Source organism: Phoenix dactylifera, chromosome 9, assembly GCF_009389715.1.
Source record: "Phoenix dactylifera cultivar Barhee BC4 chromosome 9, palm_55x_up_171113_PBpolish2nd_filt_p, whole genome shotgun sequence".
In the NCBI taxonomy this organism is placed as follows: Eukaryota; Viridiplantae; Streptophyta; class Magnoliopsida; order Arecales; family Arecaceae; genus Phoenix; species Phoenix dactylifera.
In genome coordinates, this window is record NC_052400.1 from 21,857,865 (window position 1) to 21,879,427 (window position 21,563).

A 21,563-nucleotide genomic window follows, 5' to 3' on the forward strand; every position below is an offset into this window, starting at 1 on the left:
AGTTTTTTGAATCGAACTCAAATAGCAAAATACTCAACTCACAGACCTAATCGACTATATATACTTTTAATAATATTATATTTTATTTATAAAATTATAAATTTAATATTTTAAAATATAATATTATGTAATATTTTGTTTTAACCATATTTTTTAAAAATTATCACCAATGCTCAAATTCGAGCTTGAACTCCAGCTCGAGTATGAGGCAATTAATATTTGAGTCAAGTCAAGTCAATCTCAAATATTATTATTATTTTTAATAGAGTCGAATTCGAGTTTGATATTAAAGCTTGATCAATTTCGAGCCAAATTTCGAATCCAAGTCTTTTGAATCAAGTCGAGCTCAAAAGCTTTTGGCTATTCGGCTCAGCTCGGCTAGATTACACCGATGAATGAATGAGACATCGTACTCCAGCCAGCGAAGACCGCAGTCCTGTAAAAGCCACTAGAGTGGCTGCCACGCCACAAAGGTGGTGGGTCTCCGAGTAGATTCCCCTCATGCTTTGCGTCCATGGGGCCAAATTGGTGCGGCGTCCCTTACCATCTCTTTTGACACAAGAACAACGCGGCACCATCCGAATCGACAACAAATCTATGGCGCGCTGCAGATGCGGTTTAGGGATCCATCTCCACCGCCACACGTGCGATAGTGGACCTGTTGTGGAAAAAAGAAATCCGTAACACGCACCATTACCTGTCCCCCCTCACTGTCTTCTAACAACCGAGCCATGTCGAGAAGGAACAGCAATGCTCCCCTCCCAGTGCATGAACCTGGTAAATGAGAAGTTTTACCTACCTGCCTTTCCCCTGTTGCAGTGGATTTGACTTGTCGAGAACACATACTTCTACCCTTTGCCGAAATCCAGCTTTCCCTGTGCGACGTGCACTCAGGCTATCTACAAAGGATATCCACTGTCTCAGAAACAGACCTGTAATGAAAGATAAAGCAGATTCATCCCACAAGGCAACATTTTTCTTATTTATCATACAGTGAAACATGCTGCAAGCAGCGAGTATAGTGCTGTCACAACAAACATCTCAGGCAGTAATGCTGAAGAGAAGCTTCATGCGATGTTCGCTCTGGGTTCAAATCTTAAAGATGTTGCTCTGCAAGATTCAATGGTTGGATGTGGATTTCTGTGTGGATGCAGGGTGTCTGGATGCTAATAGATGCAAATGCAGAAGAATTGATGCCTTTTCTTTCCAAATGGACAAAATCAACAATTTGGGAACAACCTGATGTATGAGCAAAGGGTACACTATGTTTTACTGCCGATAATTTGGATACAGCAGACATGAGTTCGATCCCACCCTCACCGAGATTTTTCGGCCAGGCTCTCATCCGTCTACGTTCTCAAAGAAAGACATTACAGGTCATCTTCACCAAATATCACTCTTCATCTGAGATCATCCATATCTGAATTTGAACTAATCGGATATGCTCCTAGATTTTAACAGATGTAGCCATGTCTCTCTTCTCACCCTATCTATATTCACTTCTATCTTATCTTCTCTGCCTCATCTTCCCTCTCCTCCACCTCGCGTAATCAAGTTGAGCTTGATCGAGCTTGGCTTCATATTGTTTTTGAGCCTGAATTTTAGCATCAGGCTCGATTTGCTTACTGTCTGAGAGAGCCAAATTTAACTTAATTTTGTCGCTTGAGCATTCAATCATCTTGATAGCTTTGAATTGAGCTGAAATCAATTTGAGCTTGTATCAAGTTTGAATCGTATTTGATTCAAGCACAGTTCAAATTTGAATTTAGAAAGTGATTAAGATAATTAAATATATATTAAATATAATCAAATATATGATGAAATATATTATCGTTTTGTAAAGCAGAATAGTTTAACTAAGCCATCGAAGAAGCTTTCATACAGTAGTGCATATATATGTAAACTAGCATATGTGTGTGTATATATATATATATATATATATATATATATATATATATATATATATATATATATATATATATATATATATATATGCTAGTTTAACTTCAAGCTTGTGAACCAAGTTCAAGATCGGTTCAATTAATCTCATATTGTCTGTTCAAGGCAAGCTCAAGCTTCTCAGATCAATTGATAACCCGTCTCCTCGGTCCTTCCCCTCCATTACTCCTTATCTCTGTTGGCCAACCAACCCCTCCAACACTCAACTCAATGCACGGAACACCAAACCATATTGGCTAATACCCATTGTTGTCCATCACTCCAGTGTCTCCTTCTCAACTTTCCTCCTCTCCTCTTATTCCCAACTCACCTCCTGTGAGTCACTTGAGATTGCTCTAGCCCAACTACCAATGAGTTTGGTCAAAGAAGCCTTGACCTCTTAGCAGCCAAGTTTAGGGCCTCAATAATAAAGGCTGGCCTAACTGAACCATAGCCAACTCAATGTCCCCCTATATTTCAGTATGCTGTAGCCTCACAAATGTCGCTAATAAAGCCGTCTCTTTTGCATGTATATCTTGCACCTTAGTTGGCACATAAGCAGAAGTGCTAGCAGATGTGTGTTCGGTTGATTCTGTAGTTTGGTTATCAGAGCAATAAGTTGGTCATTCACTAACAATATTTTTAAGAAAGCCTAGACGCTAAAAGACACGTATAGAAACCAATTTTTGCTTTCTAGCAAGGTTACAAGGATTATGAACTGCCATGATATACAAATCCCATAAATTTTTGTGCTCGGGTATGTTGCAGGCATCTGTACAAGCAACAGAGGAGATTAAGAACAGAGTCGCCACTAGATAGGCAACTGTATACACATTGTCAACTGTATATCATGAAAAATATTCTTGTGAAATTAATCGTAAAATTCACCAAGGCGTCTCATAGAATACTCTCCGAAAGTCAGAGTTTCATTTGGTGAGACCAACTGCAGAGAAACTTGGCAATGAGCAAAATAAAGGACACGAGTTTAAACAGAATGAGGAAGAAATATCCAATGACAAAGAATCTGGCTTATGAAACCCATTTCTTCATGAAAGAACAAAAACATCAATAAACACTTAAAGCAGTTTATCAAAACTGTGAACATGTTAGTGGTCACAGTTCAGGTGTTTGAGAAAGTAATTGTGCAAATTCAGAGGGGTTCAAATAAAGAAAAATGAGGTTTTCACTACAATATAATATTCATATCAGAAACATACTACAATATGATATAGCATGCTAATTAGCATGAGATTAAGGTTTTGATCACGCACCTTCAGATGATGAGGTATCTCTTCAGGAAAGTTAAGAATCTCATCCCTGTAAAATAAATATTGTAAATTGCAAGCACTTAGTAATTAACCTGACCAGTTTAATTAAAACGGATCCTAAAATGTATCAGCATTATTTTTTACAAAGTTCAAACTTTGTGTATCAAAAAAAAAAAAATAATTTACATCTATATTCAACTAATGTAATAGGTGCCATCAACCTCAGCATAGGAAACCTGTGAAAGCTCAGCCTGAACTGAGTGGTTGCTAGCATAGATTCAAAACTTAATTTGATAAATATAAAAGCCACTTTAGGAATAAGAGGCACATAGTTGTAAGTTCAGGTACAGTCCAAACTAGAAGAGCAGACCAGAACATGTAGACCACTTAAAATATTTGATACATTGTGTCATTCAGAACTTCCATGCATATAGCCATTGCATACCGTTCCAAGCTCACTGTAGAAGGTGTGAATCTATGCATATTTTATCACATACACACAGGACTTCTGAAAAGCCATTTGGTAAGTCAGAAAAACATACATTCAGAGAAATTCTGAAAGGCTGTTTGGTAAGTGGGGCTTTCATATTTCATGAGGTTTCCCATCGGTCAGACATTAGTATTGTAATGAAAGAAAATATTAGCAAGTCACGTCTATGACATCACAATCTATCGAAAAAAAAGACCCACCATTGGGACACATACATACATCATAGACAAATTGCTCTATAGTTTATCAAAAGAACTCACTTTTGAAAAACGCACACGCATCACAGACAATTGCTCTACAGTCCATCAAAAGAACCCACTATTGGAACACATACACACACAAGGTATGACAAACCGTACTGAACCGAACAGTATAGAGCATATTGTATCGTACCAGCTCGGTACTGGTACGCCGTGCGGAGGACGTACTAATACTCCGTATGCCGAACTGGCCTCTGTATCAGACATACCCATACAGTAACAGGGTGGCACCGTTATAGAGCCCAGTACCGAGACGACATACCTTATACACACATAACAGATAGATCACTATAGAGTCTGTCAAAAGAATCCATTATTGGAACACACACATATCACAGACTCGATTGCACATGCACATAACCGACAAATTGTTCTGCAGTCTTATCACATGAACCCATTATTAGAACACATCATACATAAATCGCTCTACAATCTATCAAAAGAATCTGCTATTAGGACACATACATATTGATAAATCACTTTACAATCTATCAGAAGAACCTGCAAATGGAACACACACACATGCACACATACGCGTGCACATGCGCACATGCGCACACATGCACATGCACATGTGCACACACATAGAGTACTAGTGTTCGGAACCAATTGACCCAGACAAATCCATTTTATTTACTCAGTTTCAGGTCAATAGTTCAACCACAGGTCACTCCATAGCTCATGACATCATAAACAGAAAAACGAATAAATATCACTAAATAGTAAAAAAATCTAAAAAATAAAAATAGCAGAAAATGAAAAAGTAAAACAATAATTCAATCATCTTATTTTTAAATTGGAATATAATATAAGAAAATATGTGAAACTCATTGATATTTTAATTTGTTAAAAAAATAAGGCTCTGAAAACATCCAAAAGAATAAACAAATATATTTTTTTCATTTTCTACAAAAGGGAAAAGGAACTTATTTTTTTTATTGAAAAAAGGGATTATTCAAATATCACAACTTATTTAAAATTCTTCGATCTAATAATGGAGACAACATAAGTACAATAAATCATGATAATAAAACAAACATCAAGTCTTGGCAGCTGGGAGATTAGTAATTGTGCAAAGGTTCACTGGTTTGAAAATCAAGTTCATTATCATTTTTTCAGATTTTTATGCTCGTCTTTTGGCCTATGATCCAGACCCCGATATGTGGAATCTGAGTTGTACTAACTGGGTCAAGCGGTTCAACCGTTGAACATTTTCTTTTAAAATAATTCCCAATTCCCTTGAGTTGTACCAGGTCGGGTGGGTCGACATGGTCGACCCGTCTGGGTCATAGAACACTGCAGAGTGCTTCTAAAAGGCCATTGGGTAAGTGGGACTCATATGCTGCTCTGATTTTCATATTTCATTAGGCAGCCCATAGGTTGGGCATTAGTAGTGCAATCAAATAAAACAATTAGAAAGTCATGTCTATGACATCGCAGACAAATTGCTCTATAGTCTATCAGAAGAACGCGCCCCCACTCCAACAAAAATTGGAACATACCAGTCAGGTTGGATAAACAAGACAAAAGTTGAGCGTCCAACCCCATAAGCCTTTTCTCCTTTAGGTGCCTATCCAACAACTAAAAAACATAAGATAAAAGCAATAGGGATTTTAAGAAGGAAATGACCAGTTCATTTTTCTGATTGGTAAGTATAAAACTATGCAGTAAGAACAAATAATTGAAAGTTTGCCAATGCAATTTAATGAATAACACAGTTTGTTTAGTTCAATTTTGTCGAGTGTTGTAAATAGAGAGATAATTTTAACAATATATGGAGAAATATACACTAATATTCTCAAAAGAGTTCATAAATTCTCTGTATAGAATAAGGTATAGGCAAGTCAGAAAGAAATTGCCAACTCAACAATTTAAGCTGCTAATATGATATAAAACCCATTATTTGTATATTCTCAAAAGAGTTCAGAAATTCTCTATATAGAATAAGGTATAGGCAAGTTGGAAAGGAATTACCAACTCAACAATTTAAGCTGGTAATATGATATAAAACCCATTATTTGTTATGTATCCACAGGCTGCATAGAACTTTTTACACAGTTTCATAAACAGATGTAGAAAAAGTTTTTTTTCAATAAGAAGAGTGTTGATGAATTGTCTTTCCTGACTGATACTGTAGTAAGTTAACTTCCTGCTAGGTATCAAAGCTGTTAATTCAGGTACCAATAATTTTCAGACTTGCTGAAGACATTATTGTCTCTCAGTAATATATGCAAAAATATGACTAATCAAATTAAGCACTCAACTGATACTGATATTGGCAGTTGAAAATTTACTTATATGAACATTAAGACATGATACTAGGGGGTCTGTGGTAGGTGGATAGAAAATAAAAGCATGCATGAGATTTTAGTATGCCAATTTATTTACTCTAATGCACACCAAAGACTCATAATGCAATCAATGGCAACTGATTAGGTTAAAAAGTATGATAACTGATTCGGCTTAGAAGTGTGCAGAAAGATATCTGTTTTTTTGCCTCCTCTGGTCGTTCACAACCGTAATTGTATTTTACCTCTTCTTCTGAAAGTTAATCAATGAAAGGGAAGAAACTTTCAGTAGAAAAGGATTACAATGATTAGAGTACCTGAACAGAATGTGGAGTTGCACAGAGACGACCTCTTGATAGTACATCTGCAGTGTCAGAAATTTGATATGCTATTTCATCTTCTCCAAAGACAACCTGATGCATCAAAGAAAAAGCAGTGTTACCAGGAAGCTAGAAATCATGGACAGCCAACACTTTTGGACTGAACAAAACCTGATTATCCAAGGCACTCCAGAAAGTGTCCTGTGTACATCTACCAAAAGTGTCAGCACTAGGGCCAGATTATTGGAGTGTCCATTCAAGCAAAGGACACTTTAGTGCAAGTTACAACATTTTAGCTTTCATCATGTAAGTCTTCACAACTCTAGTCAAGTATCACACCTTTTTCTTTGTTCTCTTTACGGTGTCATAGCACGAATACAATTTTTTTTTAAAAGGAGTACAATAAGATAACCAACTTAGCCTAGCACATTGAAATGTATGGAAGTGGCCTTTGTCAGTCCATGGCCCATGCCAGAAGTCAACATGACACTGAAAAGAAGATCAATTTCGAAACTAAACCTTGTAATTAGGAACTATTCTCCTAATGCTAGTCTCGTCATGTAAATTACATACCTCAAAGTCAGTGCCAAGATACTAAACATCTATCATAATCCCAACAAACACTTAACAACAAAATACCCAAATTGGTGGAGTGCATTTCTAGATACAGAATTAGATATCTATCAGGCAAACACTGCCAGCAAAGTTCATACTAGTCTGAAAATGGGAATGAAATATAGCATTTCAAGATTTACTACAGAAAGATTTCAGAAGGATTATGAATACACTCCAACATACCTAGTCTAAAAATGGGAATGACATAAAGAATTTCAAGACTTACTACAGAAATATTTTAGAAGGATTATGACTACACTCCTTTTTGTGGGACACAAACTTTGCAGCTAGTGCACCTCATGAAACATTGTGCACATTTATAAGCTCCTGCAACTATCAATAAAAGGAGGGCAGGAGAGGTTGCTTTGACATCCATAGGCACAAGTCAAGTGTTGGCAATCAGCAATATATATGATGATTTCACCATTTACATCATACAGCTCAAAGGCCTAGTCTAAAGCAGTAAGATAGATTGCTATTAGGAAGTGAGAAAAGCAAATAAGTAGAGCGTGTCTTCAAACATATGCAGGCACATACATCAGTCCACACTCCACAGTTTGGCGGTTCATTTGGTTCATGCTGCAATTTGTGATCTATAATTCTCACCTATTCAATGAATTGGATTGACTTGGGTAGTATAAGTAAATGAACTTTCACATATTTTTATAATTTGATATCAAATTTTATCTTAAGTTATAAAAAGTTTGTTAACATGGTTTTGGTCTAAAAATTATATAAATTAAATAACATATGAACAATTTCAGGAAGAATTAGAATAAAAGGACATGAAGATTTAGCATGTTTAAGAAATTAATATAGCAAACATTCATACAGGATTCCTAATTCTGTCATTCATCATCTTTTCCTGTTAAGCCCAACTAGATAGTGAACCGTGTCAGTTTCGACCAACATGCAGTTCACTTGTGATCAAGCAAATTAGAATAATTAAGCATCAAACGCTGCCAAGTTATGGCTGGATGAATATGAGAATTACCTGAAACAATTGCAGCAACATATTATCATAGGTTGATAAAGTTGTGGCAATTTTAAATGGCTAATAATACTAGAGAAGGCAGGAAAATCAATATGCATTTCCCAAGTGATCAAGCAAATTAGAATAACTAAGCATCAGATGCTGCCAGGCTATGGTCAGTTGAAAATAAGAATTATCTGAAACAATTGCAGCTACAGATTATCATAGGATCGCTAAAATACTAGAGTGGGCAGGAAAATCAATATGCATTTCCCTAAGTTCCAAAAGCATTCAGCACTCCAAAATTTACATATGCAAAGTGCCGGTAAAGTGAGCAATGATAATATTATTGTCAACTCACAAGATGTCTTTCCCCTTCACTAGCTCTTATAGTCTGAAAGAGTGAGGCAAAAAAATTTGCAGAAAAAATTCATCAAACTACAACTTAATGCCCAGGAACACAGATAAGTTAAAAAAAAAACTTTATTATCAATCAAAACTATATTCAACTCATAAAGCAAACCGCACATACTTATTGTGACAAGGTTTGATGGTTTAGCAGTCAAGGTTGTATCATAGGGCACATTAATTCTACATGGTTATCGGTGCTATTGAAAAGTAAAGAAGAAAGGTATACCATGTTGAACAACAATTTATAAAGAATAAACAAAGATATTGATCCTATTTTTTTGGTCCACAATGTAAGCATATTATAACAGTGATATTGCGAAAAGTTAATCAGTCCATTCTCCAACAACATCCTCTTTAGAAGAACAAGTAAATATACATGACACCTAGTTTGCAATTACACATCCATTGTTTTTGGAGAAAGAAAGAAAGTAAAAGCAAAACCTTACTCTGACAATCTGATCATTTCGCATTCTAATATAAAGGCCAGCAGCACTATCTGGGCAAGTGATCTTTTCATTATTTCTCATATACATGCCACTGGTAAGACCTGCAATAAAATTCTAATAAGAGAAATTAGAGTTTCAAAGACTCAATAATGATTGATATACTGGAACCGCTAATATATATCATGAAAGATGAGCTTGAATAACAAAGAAAAGAACAATCAGAGCATACTAAATGTCATGAGTTTGTGATATACCTTTTGGCTTTTGCTAGACTAACAGAAAATACCATTATGTTAACCTAATTACATGCATGCTTTGAATGGATAACCTAGTAGAACTGAAATCAAATGTATGTTTAAATTCCGAATAAGGCACTAAACATAAAAGCAAAAAGTTATCATCAAGCAGCACCAACAAAAACTTGACAACGATAAATAGCAGTTTTTCCCCTCTTTTTTCAGAGCTCTGGGCCAAAAAGCAGTGCTAATTTGGCATGCTTGTACTGGGCATGTGTATTATGGAGAGTTACAGTATAATTAAAAAGGGATGCTGATCAGGCACATGAATAAGGAGATTTTGAGATAAGAATCTGCTAACCAACAAACATTGCCTAAATATGACTTAAGGAAACTTATGATCCAATGGACAACCAAAGTAAGCCTCCTACGAAGTCTTGCTCCATCAGCCAAACTAATAACATCCCAAGAGCCCTCCACTTTCATATGAGAGAGAGTATACCTGCTGTCTGTAAGCTGCTATTAAGTGCATTACTTTCTGATTAATTAATTCTCTCTGAAGCCTGATCAGGCCAGACACTTCAAGTAGATTAAACCATCTTGAACCCTCATGGCCCTGCCTATGTTAAAAATTGCTGTCTATAGAACTTCAGTCAAAATTGAGGTTGATACTTCTAGAACATTTTTCTAAAGGCGAGGGGGGTGGGGGGTGGTCTGCAAAGCTTTTCAGTTAAAAAACCTGCATACAAGTTCACGAATGTCAATCTATTCACTTTCTGAAAAGGTTTAGAAATTTTCCTCTTGAAAGGAAGCAAAATACTACAATATTATTGAGCAGATCCTCTAGCATCTTTCTATTTTCTCTTTTCACCTTCAAAATTCCAAATATCATTACAGATGGAGCTATTTTCACAACTCTCCCAACTTCTCAAGTGAGCCCAAACCACCCTATAAAATTAAACTTTAACCTAAAGGCAGTCACTAATGCTTACAAAATCATAAAACATGCGCATAGCCACCTGCCCCAAAAAAAAGAAGCTGACTAGCTTTTCTTTATCTGAGAAACAGTAGGGGGTGCCCACCATGAGGGTTCAAATTCTGATTCTCCACTCGGGAGAGGGATGCCAACCAGCTGAGATAGGATTGGTTGGCTAAGAAGTTGACTAGCTTACTCGTCATCCTTCAAACACAAAACTTAGTGGGTCAAAGATTCGATATTAAATAGAAGTAGAACGAAGTGCCATAGTGCTCAACTCTATGGACCATGGTGTCAATTAAGCCAATGATACTATAATTTGTGGAAGCCCAGTCTATTCACTTTTACATTAAAAAAAAAAAAAAAACTCTACCATCTTATAGCCATAACAAGATGACAAACAAGCTGAAGTTTGTCTTGTCAAAATTACAAAAATGAAGAAAATGAAAAACCTTTACACAGACTTATCTCCAAATTCAATATTAATGTTCTTTTTTTCCTTAACAAAATATTTACCAAGCAATGACTCCAAATAGTTGTTTCCACCAATGAAGTAATAAATGGATGCTAGAATGTCACTTTACATGAATTTACAAGTTTTCTAAATTTTGGAAATACATTCCAAAAAGCTACGTATCAAAATAATGTCTCCATGTTTTCCTCTGCATTTGCTTACAAACTTATAGTGATACATAACTGCATCAAGAATAGTCCTGGTTATAATAAAGTATAAACAATTAAGAAAAGTATATGATTCTCTAGAGTGATGATGCTTAAGAAATTGTATTACCTGTGAGATGACAAAAATCAGTATGCCAGTCAGACCATGATGACATGGAGCAAGCACCTTCCTTAAATTCACTGAATAACAGCAAGAAATATTCCAGAAATAATGAACCAAAGATAAACTAATCCTATCTATGCATCCCTTAGTTTAGTTATGATCAATATATCAATATATACATATATATACCATGGAATATAGTAGTAGTGTCCGGAAACAACTTCAGGATTGGTTATGCAGTGTGGGACGTACTGATAATTATAACAACCTTGACATAATTATGCAAATTTATTATATCTATGAAAAGACAATCACCTCTGTTGAACTGGAAGGTAATACAGCAAACGACCTTTGTGGCATCTTGAACGTTGTAGTATGTGCTCAAAGTCTTCATTGCCATGCATTTTTGCACCTTTTGATACTGGCCATTGTACATGAAAAGGTTAGATAACATCTAGATAATAATTTATTTTCTTCAGGAGCACTAATCAGAAATAGGCACGTAAAATCTTTAGAATTAATAATAAGCAAATAGGATTCATGCAGACATAAGGAAAAAGTGAGATATCAGTTTATATGGAATATGTTAACAGATTGCTTCCTGACATTTTATGGGCATTTTTGGAAAAAGCTTGACACATGAGTTCTATGATCACAAGACATGAACACTATGTTTAACTTATCATCACAATATTTAAGAATGAACTTGTGCATGTGCCCTCATACATAAAGAAGAAAGGGAATAAGCTACACACAAACGCATGCACCTGCAAGCAAGGATTACTGGGCTCCTATACCAGTTTTGTCCCGAAATGATACGATACTAGGACACTACCATCCCAACTCTTGGGATGGTCTTTTATTCTTGTTTCTTTTTTTTTTGGTTCAAATTTTAAACTTTTTTGTCTTCAATGAAACTTTAGTGAATAATGATATATTTTCAAGTCTGATGGGGCATATGATACTGTTACCAACACACTAGTTTGAATGAAATTAAAAAATTACCAATAAATATAAGTGAAATATCATTTATCACTTATCAATCATATTATGTATAACAGAATCAGGAGATTAAGTGAATATAGTAAGGCAGGTCAGATCTAACATCTGTCCTTCCTTTCTCCTCTCCCTCCCTCTCTCTTTCTCTCTCTCTCTCTCCCTCTCCTGCTGCCCCACTGGTCTGTGAGAAGCACTCGAGAAGTTATCCAACCGAGCTAGATGAACTGTTTCCTTTGTTTGTGCTGGCTGTCCCCTTTATCCACCTTCTATCTCATGACTATTGCTTCCTCCAGTTTTTGGATTATTTACTTGGTTCTCCCACTTTTTTCCACTTTTAATCTTCCTTTATGTTCTCCCTGGTACTACTTGCAAACATTCCTTAGCATATTCCTTCCATTGCTAACAGCCAAAGGTTTTTATGCCCCATCATATGCTTAATCACTTGCATAACACCATCCAATTCTATTAATATCTCATGCACTGCTACTTAATACTTGCTACATATTTTGAATGGTAGTGTTAAAGAGGCAGACTTTTAGTGACTACACATGTCTAAGTTTAAGGTGAGCATGTCAGCAAAACTGATATTTCTTAGAAGTGAAGTTCACGATCAACCTACAAGAAAGCATATGCTATAATCAATTAAAGAGTTGTGAGCTGCAAACATGAAAAATATACCATATCGACTGCAGTGATATGCCAATAGAAGCCCAACATCCAGCATCAATTTGCCGAGAGACTTGAATGCTACAAATTCTCAACAGTCAAACTGTCATAAACAATATCACAATAATCTATATATATGCAGAAATTGCAAATAAATGATAGGAGAAATAATTTGAACAAATAGACTAATTTAACAATCATTTGACATGTTCTCAGCTCACATCATCATGATTTTGTAGCAACAATAAAAAGATAGCATCACAACTGTCATAGGCCAGATCAACAAACCAGAGTCTACCTTACTAAGACCTTTATTTTTATCAGTCAAAATTAAATAACACTTACTGCAGAATAAATTCAGCTCATCTATCCTCTCTTGTTGTCGATACTATCAAATATGACAACATCAAATATTAGGTGGACTCTTTAGGAAAAAAATTCAAGTGCATCACCTATTCAAGGGTCCTCTTGGAATATATATATATATATATATATATATATATATATATATATATATATATGAAAAAAGCATGTCAAATTTGAACCTTCTAATCCATGCATTGGAATGATTAAAGTTGCAGTATTCCACTTGGTGCAAGTACCAGGTATCACTCCCGTAAGAAAGTATATGAAAGCATGGCATTAAGATCGGTAACGAGAATAGGCTTAGCAAAATTGGATCAAGATGGATGAGTCATAGGTTGCCAGCATATCGAGGAATCAAAACATTTGCACTACACAAAATCAGACCACACCATCAAAGGTTAGGCCAATTTTTGGTAGTTTCTTGAAGAGCTTTGTCAATGAGAACTACAAAAGAATTTTGGTTCCTGTAGAGTTAGGCTTATTTTCTTATCCTTCTGAGCCACATTCACCAGAAAAATTTAACAGGCAGAGTAGAATGATTAACACCACAACCTTCAAAACACAATAAACTAATACTCAAGTCACTATTTATCTCACAGCTTTACCTCAGTTAACTTCACCATACAAATCTTAGAAATACTGCTTTTCTTCTCAATTTGATATGTTTGGTTGAAAATTACAGGGAAGAAACATATGCAGAGGTTGCTTGAGTTCTCTGGTGCCTAAAACATCAGTTCTTCCGAACTCTAAAGTACTCTGAAAATTCATTGATGCAAAATTTTTGCAGGAAAAAGGATCTCACAGAGATATAAAAAAAAGAAAAAACTATAGGAAATCAGTATAATGGACCTGAAATTATCTTTAAGATGAAAACTGGAATCCATCAATGGAAAAATTCACACATATTGGATTTTACTATAACATTTAAAACAAATTCTAGATTTCCAAATCTGATTCTTTATCTAATTGCAATGCAGTTGTCAAAATCATGTTTCTCTGATGCACCATGAGTGGTTCTAGACCAAAGCATTCATATAAGTTATAAACATGCTGAACAACGATGAAAACAGCATGCTCATGAAGGAAGTACACATTGCAGAATGATAGATATCTTCCTGATTGGCTTTCAAATAACCATTTAACTTACCATTATACAACTTGCTAGGAATCTGAAGAATTCATAAGCCTCCAGACAGACAACAGAAATGCTTACATACCTATTTCAAGTTCAGGCAAAGCATTGGTAGGCCATCTATTTGGTCGACAGTATAATGGGTACCTACATAACACAATCAGTTATAGAAATTATGATACTGAGAACCACATAAATACAGGAATTAGTAACTATTAACAACTCATGACATAACTATGTAAAATGTCATTAAGATTATTTGGGAGAATATATTAACCATGCATGACAATTACAAAAAACAATAAAAATATCTTGGCCGCTTATTCAAAGTGCTCGATTCATTTGAAAGTTATGATGCACGGTAAGTTCTAAAGTTCCTTCCTTTCTATCTCTTTGCAGAAAAGTAAGATTATAATCTACCAAGTGGAGGTAATGTTGTCAAAAAGTAAAGACATGAAAATCACTTCTTGTTTTGTGAAGCATGACTTAATGAATCATGTGTCATTCCATGGTCTGTGGTAGTGTGTAAGTTCAGTTAGTAGAGACAGGGAATGTGGGCTTTTAGCTTGGATGCCATTGCTGAATAGTGATTTTGAGGGGAAATTTAATGCAGGTTATATTTGCTAAATCATATCTTTAGAAGTCATTGATTTCTTTTCATGTTACTAGCTTATTTTATTTTTTTTAATATTTGTCATGTAGTGGGAGCTAGTTTTGCATGTAGGGAACCATCTGTCATTTTTGCAACTTGCATATACGTGAGTCATGCATATTTACTTCAGCCCACTTTCCTCCATTCTCCACCATATGACAAAATTTGGATTTTGAATTACTCAACGAGTACCACTCCGACCATATATCTCATTCCTAGATCGTTATTACCCACCGCTGACCTACCTCATTAATGACACCACTTCTTGAAACTTCCACCATTCTCCATAACAAGGCATCATCTTCTACCTTATTCCAGACTCTTCATAACACCTCCATGAATCACAATTCAAGACCAATGCATGCAAGTTTGTACTAGTAGAAGAAGCCCTTTATCATGTTTTTGGAAATCATAGCATCAAGCTTGTTTTTGAAACTTGTACACTGGTGAATTACTTAATGAAATATCAAAGATTCCTCTTTGTTCCAACATTTGTCCTTCTTCTACATTTAATAGGAGATCTAAAGCAGTTTCTTGGGCTTCTTCTACATTTAATAAGAGATCTAAGTCAGTTTCTTGGGCTTGTGGATTCCACCCTTCACAGCGAAATGAGTCTTTTCAATCTTTTGAAGCAAAAACTAAGCAAAAGGTTGATCCGGCACCTGCTTGTCTTTCTCTCGTCTATCTATCTAATCATCTTCTCAAAGTTTCTGAGAAAAAATCACAAGTATCTTCACTTTTAAGTAGATTTTTAGATTTCATTCATTATAATATCTTCAGCAGAATAACTAGTCTTGCATCACTCGTATGTTAAGAGAAAAACTTCAGAGTTAAGAGATCCATGGGAATTTAAAACCCACTATATTGTATTAGGATACAAGAAGTTTGTGTGAAGGAACCATAGACAGCAGACTAAGCTGAAGATCCATTTAATAACATGATACCTTTTCATAAGGGAAGAATCAGTTGCAGGTACGTCTACCACAGGATTAGCGTAGAAAGAGCATTTGAAGGTATCTGCATAAAAAAAAATCAAAAAATAGATTGGAAATGGCCAGCTTAAGATCTGCTTAAATTCATAAAAATAAGAACTGCTCCATGTTTATCTACAAGGGTATGTAACAATGCATTAATTACAATGGAAGAGCGATAATATAAGTCCTCCAACATTTTCATCACAATTTCAGAATACAGGATCATGTCAACTTTTACCTCATATGGATGCATGTTTTATCTGGAACAAAAAATTAATAAAGTATGTGTTTCACGTGCTTGCATACATGTATGTGCATGCATTTTCTCATATTATAGGTAAGAAGATTATGCTACATAACATTGATGCTATGAAGATATAAATAATGCAGAAATCTTCAGTTCCAACAAGTCATGAGGCTGTCTCAAATGATGCATACTCCTTGACAAATGTAATTAGAGAAGCCTACTGATCTAAAAGGATTTGAAGACTGATAGGGCTTACCATGCTTGCCTGTTTTCAGCTTCTCTTTTCCAAAACTCCATCCTACATTGTATCTAAAGAATTAGAAACAAAATATCATTAGAAATGACGGAAACATTGGTACCATGGCATCAATAACAGAAGTCAAGTCATCATGGATTGCACAACCTTTAAAAGTTTTGGAAGAAATAAAAGAGGCATACACATACTGCACCTTGGCATAATGGCAAAGCTTTGTGAGTATATAAATGTGCACATATCTATCGAGATACATGTAACTAGGAAAACAAATTGGATACCAAGCAGAACAAAACAAGGATAAATACGAAAACACCATAAAACAAGGGAGTCCTATAAGGAAAATGTTTTACGCATGGGGAATCATGGATTAAATTAACTTCATTGTTATAAAAATTCCCTTTTTGATACTTGAAAGAGGAGATATTAAATTGTTAACAGTAAACTACTGCTGGTTTGCAAGCTGGAACCAAAAACATTGCTTTTTGTTCACAGCTTCCTCAAGGAAGGTAAATTCTGTAACTTGACATGATCGCAGCTTGTTGGAAAGCGCATAACCATCTGATATCAGCAAAGTTGTGAAATATCATCATTCATCATGTCTTCTTAGGGTCATTGGCATCCAAGATGATAGGTTAGAAACCATCTAATAAGGTAGAGGCTAGGACTGTGAGGACTGATGATGGATTTTGCAACATACAAGTGCACTGCTTAATAATATCATGTTTGCTGGGGTGGATTCAAGAAATGTTATACCATAGTTCTCTAGAGGAAGATTACCTTGTAAATTATCATTCAATAACAATAAGGATAAATACATTGCAAAAAAGACTTGTCATTCTGATAGGAATTATAACTCTAGAATATCAGAAACCCATCAAAGTTCATGCATATCTGCGTGGAAATAATACTTATGCACAAGGTTTAAAGGACAGAGAAACAAACTTTGCCACATTCAATATTTAAAATGCACATCAATTTTTTGTTCATATATTTTCTTCGCAATCTTCATTAGGAGCATAATTAAGAATTCATATTAAGAGACTAACATTTCTAACAAACATTTTTCAAGGAAGCCAGATTGTTCAGTCTGGACAAACTACGGTTCCAACATCCAAGGTAATTCTCTTACAATTTGACATTCATTTGATCTTACAATTCCATTTAAGTCAAACGGCAGCACATTAATCAACTACCTGCTAACTGGGTCTTCAAGACCTTCCTTTACATCTTCAGGCAGGCTTGTTAATCTGGTATCAGAGAATATCTTGTCAGTAACATCAGCAGCTTAGACCTCTACTTTCTAGTGTCCAATATATAAACCACCCAAATGAAAGAAACCAAGGAGAATTTAGTAAAACATTTTAAACATCCCTACCTGGCTGAAAGACATAGAAGATTTTGACGTAACAGAGCATAACCAGGAACCTGTAACACACGAAAGGAGATAGAATAGCCTGACATCCCAATAAGATGGAAAAACAAGATGCAAGGAGAACGGGAAGTAGTCCAATTCTTGAACGAATTTTCTTGTGATACTAAACAAAATCCAAAATCTAACAACATATATTTAAAAGAACAATTTATTCTATACTTACATGACTGAAGTTGAAGTAGAATTTTTAACTGTATAATAACGACTAAGCTTTAACTTGCTAACTTTTGAGAGATTGGAAAAGGACATAAAAGGAGGTCCGAAATGATGATGGTAAAGAGGGGGCTTGACAATAAATGAAAGGATTATGTTGCCAGAGTACTAATTCATAATAAAGAACTAGGTTTGAAGCAAATTCATCAGAAATTGCCGGGATTGTCTTTAATCTGCAACAATAATACTGAAAGCTTATCAAATCTTAGGTTCTTTTTAACACAATAGAGTCTTCCAATAACAAGAACTCACAAAGCCAACATCAAAATTCTGGATTGACCCTCTAATCTATAGTACATATAAAATGGCAGTTTCAAACTCAAGGAATGCTCCTCTCTGATTTTGTCGGTCATTTTTTCTGCCAAGAATGCCCTCTCATCTTAAAAGATACATTAATTAATCTCCCTCATGTTAAGCACATGTACGGCTTTACCTCTCTCCTTAGTCAAATCAAATTTGATTATTTTTTTTAAGGATTTTCTAAACATATAGTACTCTCTCACAAATTCTACTTAAATACAAAAGATTGGAGTCTATCTTATTCTCCGAACAAAAATATCTCAATTTTTCAGGCATTCAAGTTTTGCTCTCTCATGCCCGCTCGCCCACCCTCCCCACTCTGTCTATCTCTTCCCGCCCCCTTCCCTCATGTCCTCTCTCTCTCCTCCTCTCTTACATCTCCCCTCTCCTCCTCTCTTACATCTCTCCTCCCTCTCGGCTCCCTCCTCTCCCCCTCCCATTCCCTCACGTTTTCACTCTCCTCATCCTCCCCTTTCTCTCCTAGCCCAATACCCCAACTTCCCAACCTCCCCTCTCAAGTGCTACACCCTCAACCTCTAATTATTTAAATATTTATTTTATATTTAATTATATATTATTTTATAATTATATTAATTATTTTTATTTTTCTCTTATTTACACTTCATTGTTGTAATTAATTTGTATTTTGTATATTTGCCATGATTTTTCATGTTTTAGTTTTATTAATCATGTCTGTCCTTTTATGATTACTTTTATAATTTTATGTTTAACTCTATCCTTTATTTTATATTATTTTTATTTTTCATTATATCATATCTACTTTGGTATATTATTTGCTCATTGATCTATTTTTATTGTTATTCTTATATATAATGTTGTAACTATTTTGATTATCATATCAGTTAATTAATATCTCTAATTTATTTTATTCTATTATATTTAACTTACTTTCTAATTTTAATTCTCCATGGTGTTTCACAATTTCTGTTAAATCTTTGGTTTTGGTTTCGATATATTTGTATCTTATTATCTAATCCTTTATGTATTTTATTTTATTTTTATTTGGGCATTTACTTTTTATTTTGTATAGTTTCGCTATATTTGTATTATGATTTTATTATGTTTAGTTTTTTCACTTCTATTATTATTTATTTTATTATCTTTTAAGCATTTATTATATTTTGCAAGCGATCCACATGTTATAATTTTTAGTTTTACATTAATTAATTTATTAAATTAAGTTTTGTTAATTATATTAAATTTTTTTTTGTTCATATTTTTGTTGTTTGCACAATTAAGTCAATTAAGAATAAACTATAAAATATAAAATATAAAATATATAATCTCACCGTACCTTACTTTGATTCACGTTGTTTTTGCTAAACGTGCCAGATCGCTAATAATATGAAATTTATGAGTAAACCGAAGAAACGTAATTTAGACCCTAAACCTAAACAAGCAAAGAGGAGGTGTTATCATTTCTTTTCAATAACAACCATATTTCCCTTGAACAAACAGATTCTTTCAAGAAATCAAGGTAGCGAACACATCAAAATTTAGATGGAAATTCTTCACCCAGTAAGACAGATAATCCTTTAATATGTTGGCGTTCAAAAGCAAAAGATAGAGAAGGAAAAAAGAAAAGAATAGAAGAACACGGATCTTGCAAAAACCAACATGCATCCAATCACCAAAAAAAAAAGGAAAAAACTAAGAATCGTTAAAGATCACGCCTTGACCACTGAAACTGGATCTTTTTCAAAGAATTTGCTTTAAGGAAGCGCAAACCATACATCAGAGATTGAGACGAGGCCAAGCCCACTCGGGCCGAACCCTTCTTCGATCTTGGCAGACAAATCCTCCTCCTTCTCCTGATCCCATCGAAACCCATCACGGAACGAACACCACAGACATCATCATATCATCATAACGATAGATAGAGAGAGGATGAATCGAAACTCATGAAGGTTATCTTCTTGATCGAATCTTGACTACCTTGAGCTCCGAATACGAGATTTTGATCGCTCGGACCGTTGGGAAGGCGGTCGGGAAATCGTAAGACATCGCTCCGGCTCTGCGAACAGCGCTGCTCCGACAAGAACGGCCTCACCTCGCGATGTCGTCGGCAGGCGAGGAGAAGGACGGCCTTAGCTCCAAGCTTTTAATTATAATAAGGTTTTTTTTAATACTCTCCTAAAATTTTAAATTTATGTAGGTATTTTTTAAAAATTTATATTTATTTATATATTTTCATAAAATATTATTTTTTACAAATACTTCTAATATAACTGTTTTTCTAATATTATTAAAAAACCAAATTTATTTTAATTAAAAATAAAATAAATTTTTAAATTACTTTTTTATTTTTTTATCATGATTATTTTATAAATATATATATATATATATATATTTGTTAAGATACTATAGTCATTTTAATTTGAAACCGTTAAATCTTTTAATAGCGTGAGGTAAGTACATATATAAAACGGAAGTTAAAGACTCAGGAGGTTGCTTGCCTGTGACTGGCTTATTGCTCTTATGGTAGGGCATTAGCAAGAAGCCTCCATAGGGGCTTTAATGCGACTCCTATGACTAACCCCTGAAGTGACTTCAGTCCCGTGTGGTCTTCTCTAAAGGACTGGAACAAGGCGGCTTATCGGATTCCTCCCTTTTCCTTGAGCCGGCACTTTACCTTTGACCTTGCTCTGGAACTAGACCTTACGAAGGCCCAACTAAACTATTAGAGAGCTGCTTCTTCTGTAGCAAGTGCCAAGCAGGAATCACTGCTTATTCGATCGGTAATGCCGTATGCCCCTGGTAAAACTGAAGCCCTTCGCGTAAATTGTTTTGAATGGGTAAATCAATCATTTGTCCTTTAGGACGTGGGCATAAGGGTCTTTATGACACAATCAATAATTCGATTCATTTTCAATTAGGTCTTGCTCTAGCCTCTTTAGGGGTTATTACTTCCTTAGTAGCTCAACACATGTACTCTTTACCTGCTTATGCATTCATAGCACAAGATTTTACTACTCAAGCTGCCTTATAGCCATATACTCAAGCTATATAAAAAAATAAAATAGTAAAACAAGTATTTTATAATATAAGATATATATATATAAATATTAATTTTAAAAAAATATTTATATAAAATTCAATATTTAAAAGGGTAAATTTTTTTAATAAAAAAAAAAATTAATTTGCTATATTTTTAATTGAAATAAAGCTTTGTGGAAAGTTGGAGCAGTTATATCCTTCCACGATGGTCTTCACCAGCTTGACGAGCAATATGACCGTAATCGTGCTATAAAGATCAATTTTGATAGGTGGTTACCCCTGGGGACAACATCACACAACACA

At 34.8% G+C, this 21,563-nt stretch overlaps 1 protein-coding gene across 17 annotated transcripts; it reads right to left on the minus strand.

Annotated features, from left to right (window-relative positions):
* Positions 1–263: 263 nt before the first annotated feature.
* LOC103704467 lies at positions 264–20,382 on the minus strand. Of its 17 annotated transcripts, none has more exons than XR_005513503.1 (16): positions 20,199–20,382; positions 19,997–20,074; positions 17,673–17,722; positions 17,491–17,544; positions 16,298–16,350; positions 15,765–15,837; positions 14,254–14,315; positions 12,683–12,751; positions 11,321–11,426; positions 11,012–11,082; positions 9,010–9,110; positions 6,562–6,657; positions 5,459–5,537; positions 3,210–3,255; positions 800–899; positions 264–658 (listed from the first exon to the last, which is right to left on the minus strand). XR_005513503.1 is itself a non-coding variant. In XM_008787762.4 (16 exons), exons 1-16 carry the CDS (start codon positions 20,265–20,267, stop codon positions 2,598–2,600), a joined length of 1,164 nt encoding a protein of 387 aa, XP_008785984.2. In that variant the 5' UTR covers positions 20,268–20,382; the 3' UTR covers positions 2,537–2,597. The 17 variants fall into 17 exon arrangements, 10 of the variants coding, with proteins under 10 accessions (XP_026659598.2, XP_008786020.1, XP_008785984.2 ...); XR_603624.3 differs by having other exon boundaries at positions 800–932; XR_005513502.1 differs by having other exon boundaries at positions 5,459–5,526; positions 20,199–20,381.
* Between the last annotated feature and the right edge of the window lie 1,181 nt (positions 20,383–21,563).

Bases quoted from the DNA above. Each gene is read 5' to 3' on its own strand.
- LOC103704467 (XM_008787762.4), bottom strand. From the start codon at position 20,267: ATGTCTTACGATTTCCCGACCGCCTTCCCAACGGTCCGAGCGATCAAA. The intron at 9,111-11,011 runs GTAATACAATTT...ATTTTATTGCAG, and splicing joins TGATTTTTGTCATCTCACAG to GTCTTACCAGTGGCATGTAT. The intron at 2,711-2,826 runs GTGAATTTTACG...TTGCTTGTACAG, and splicing joins GTATTCTATGAGACGCCTTG to ATGCCTGCAACATACCCGAG.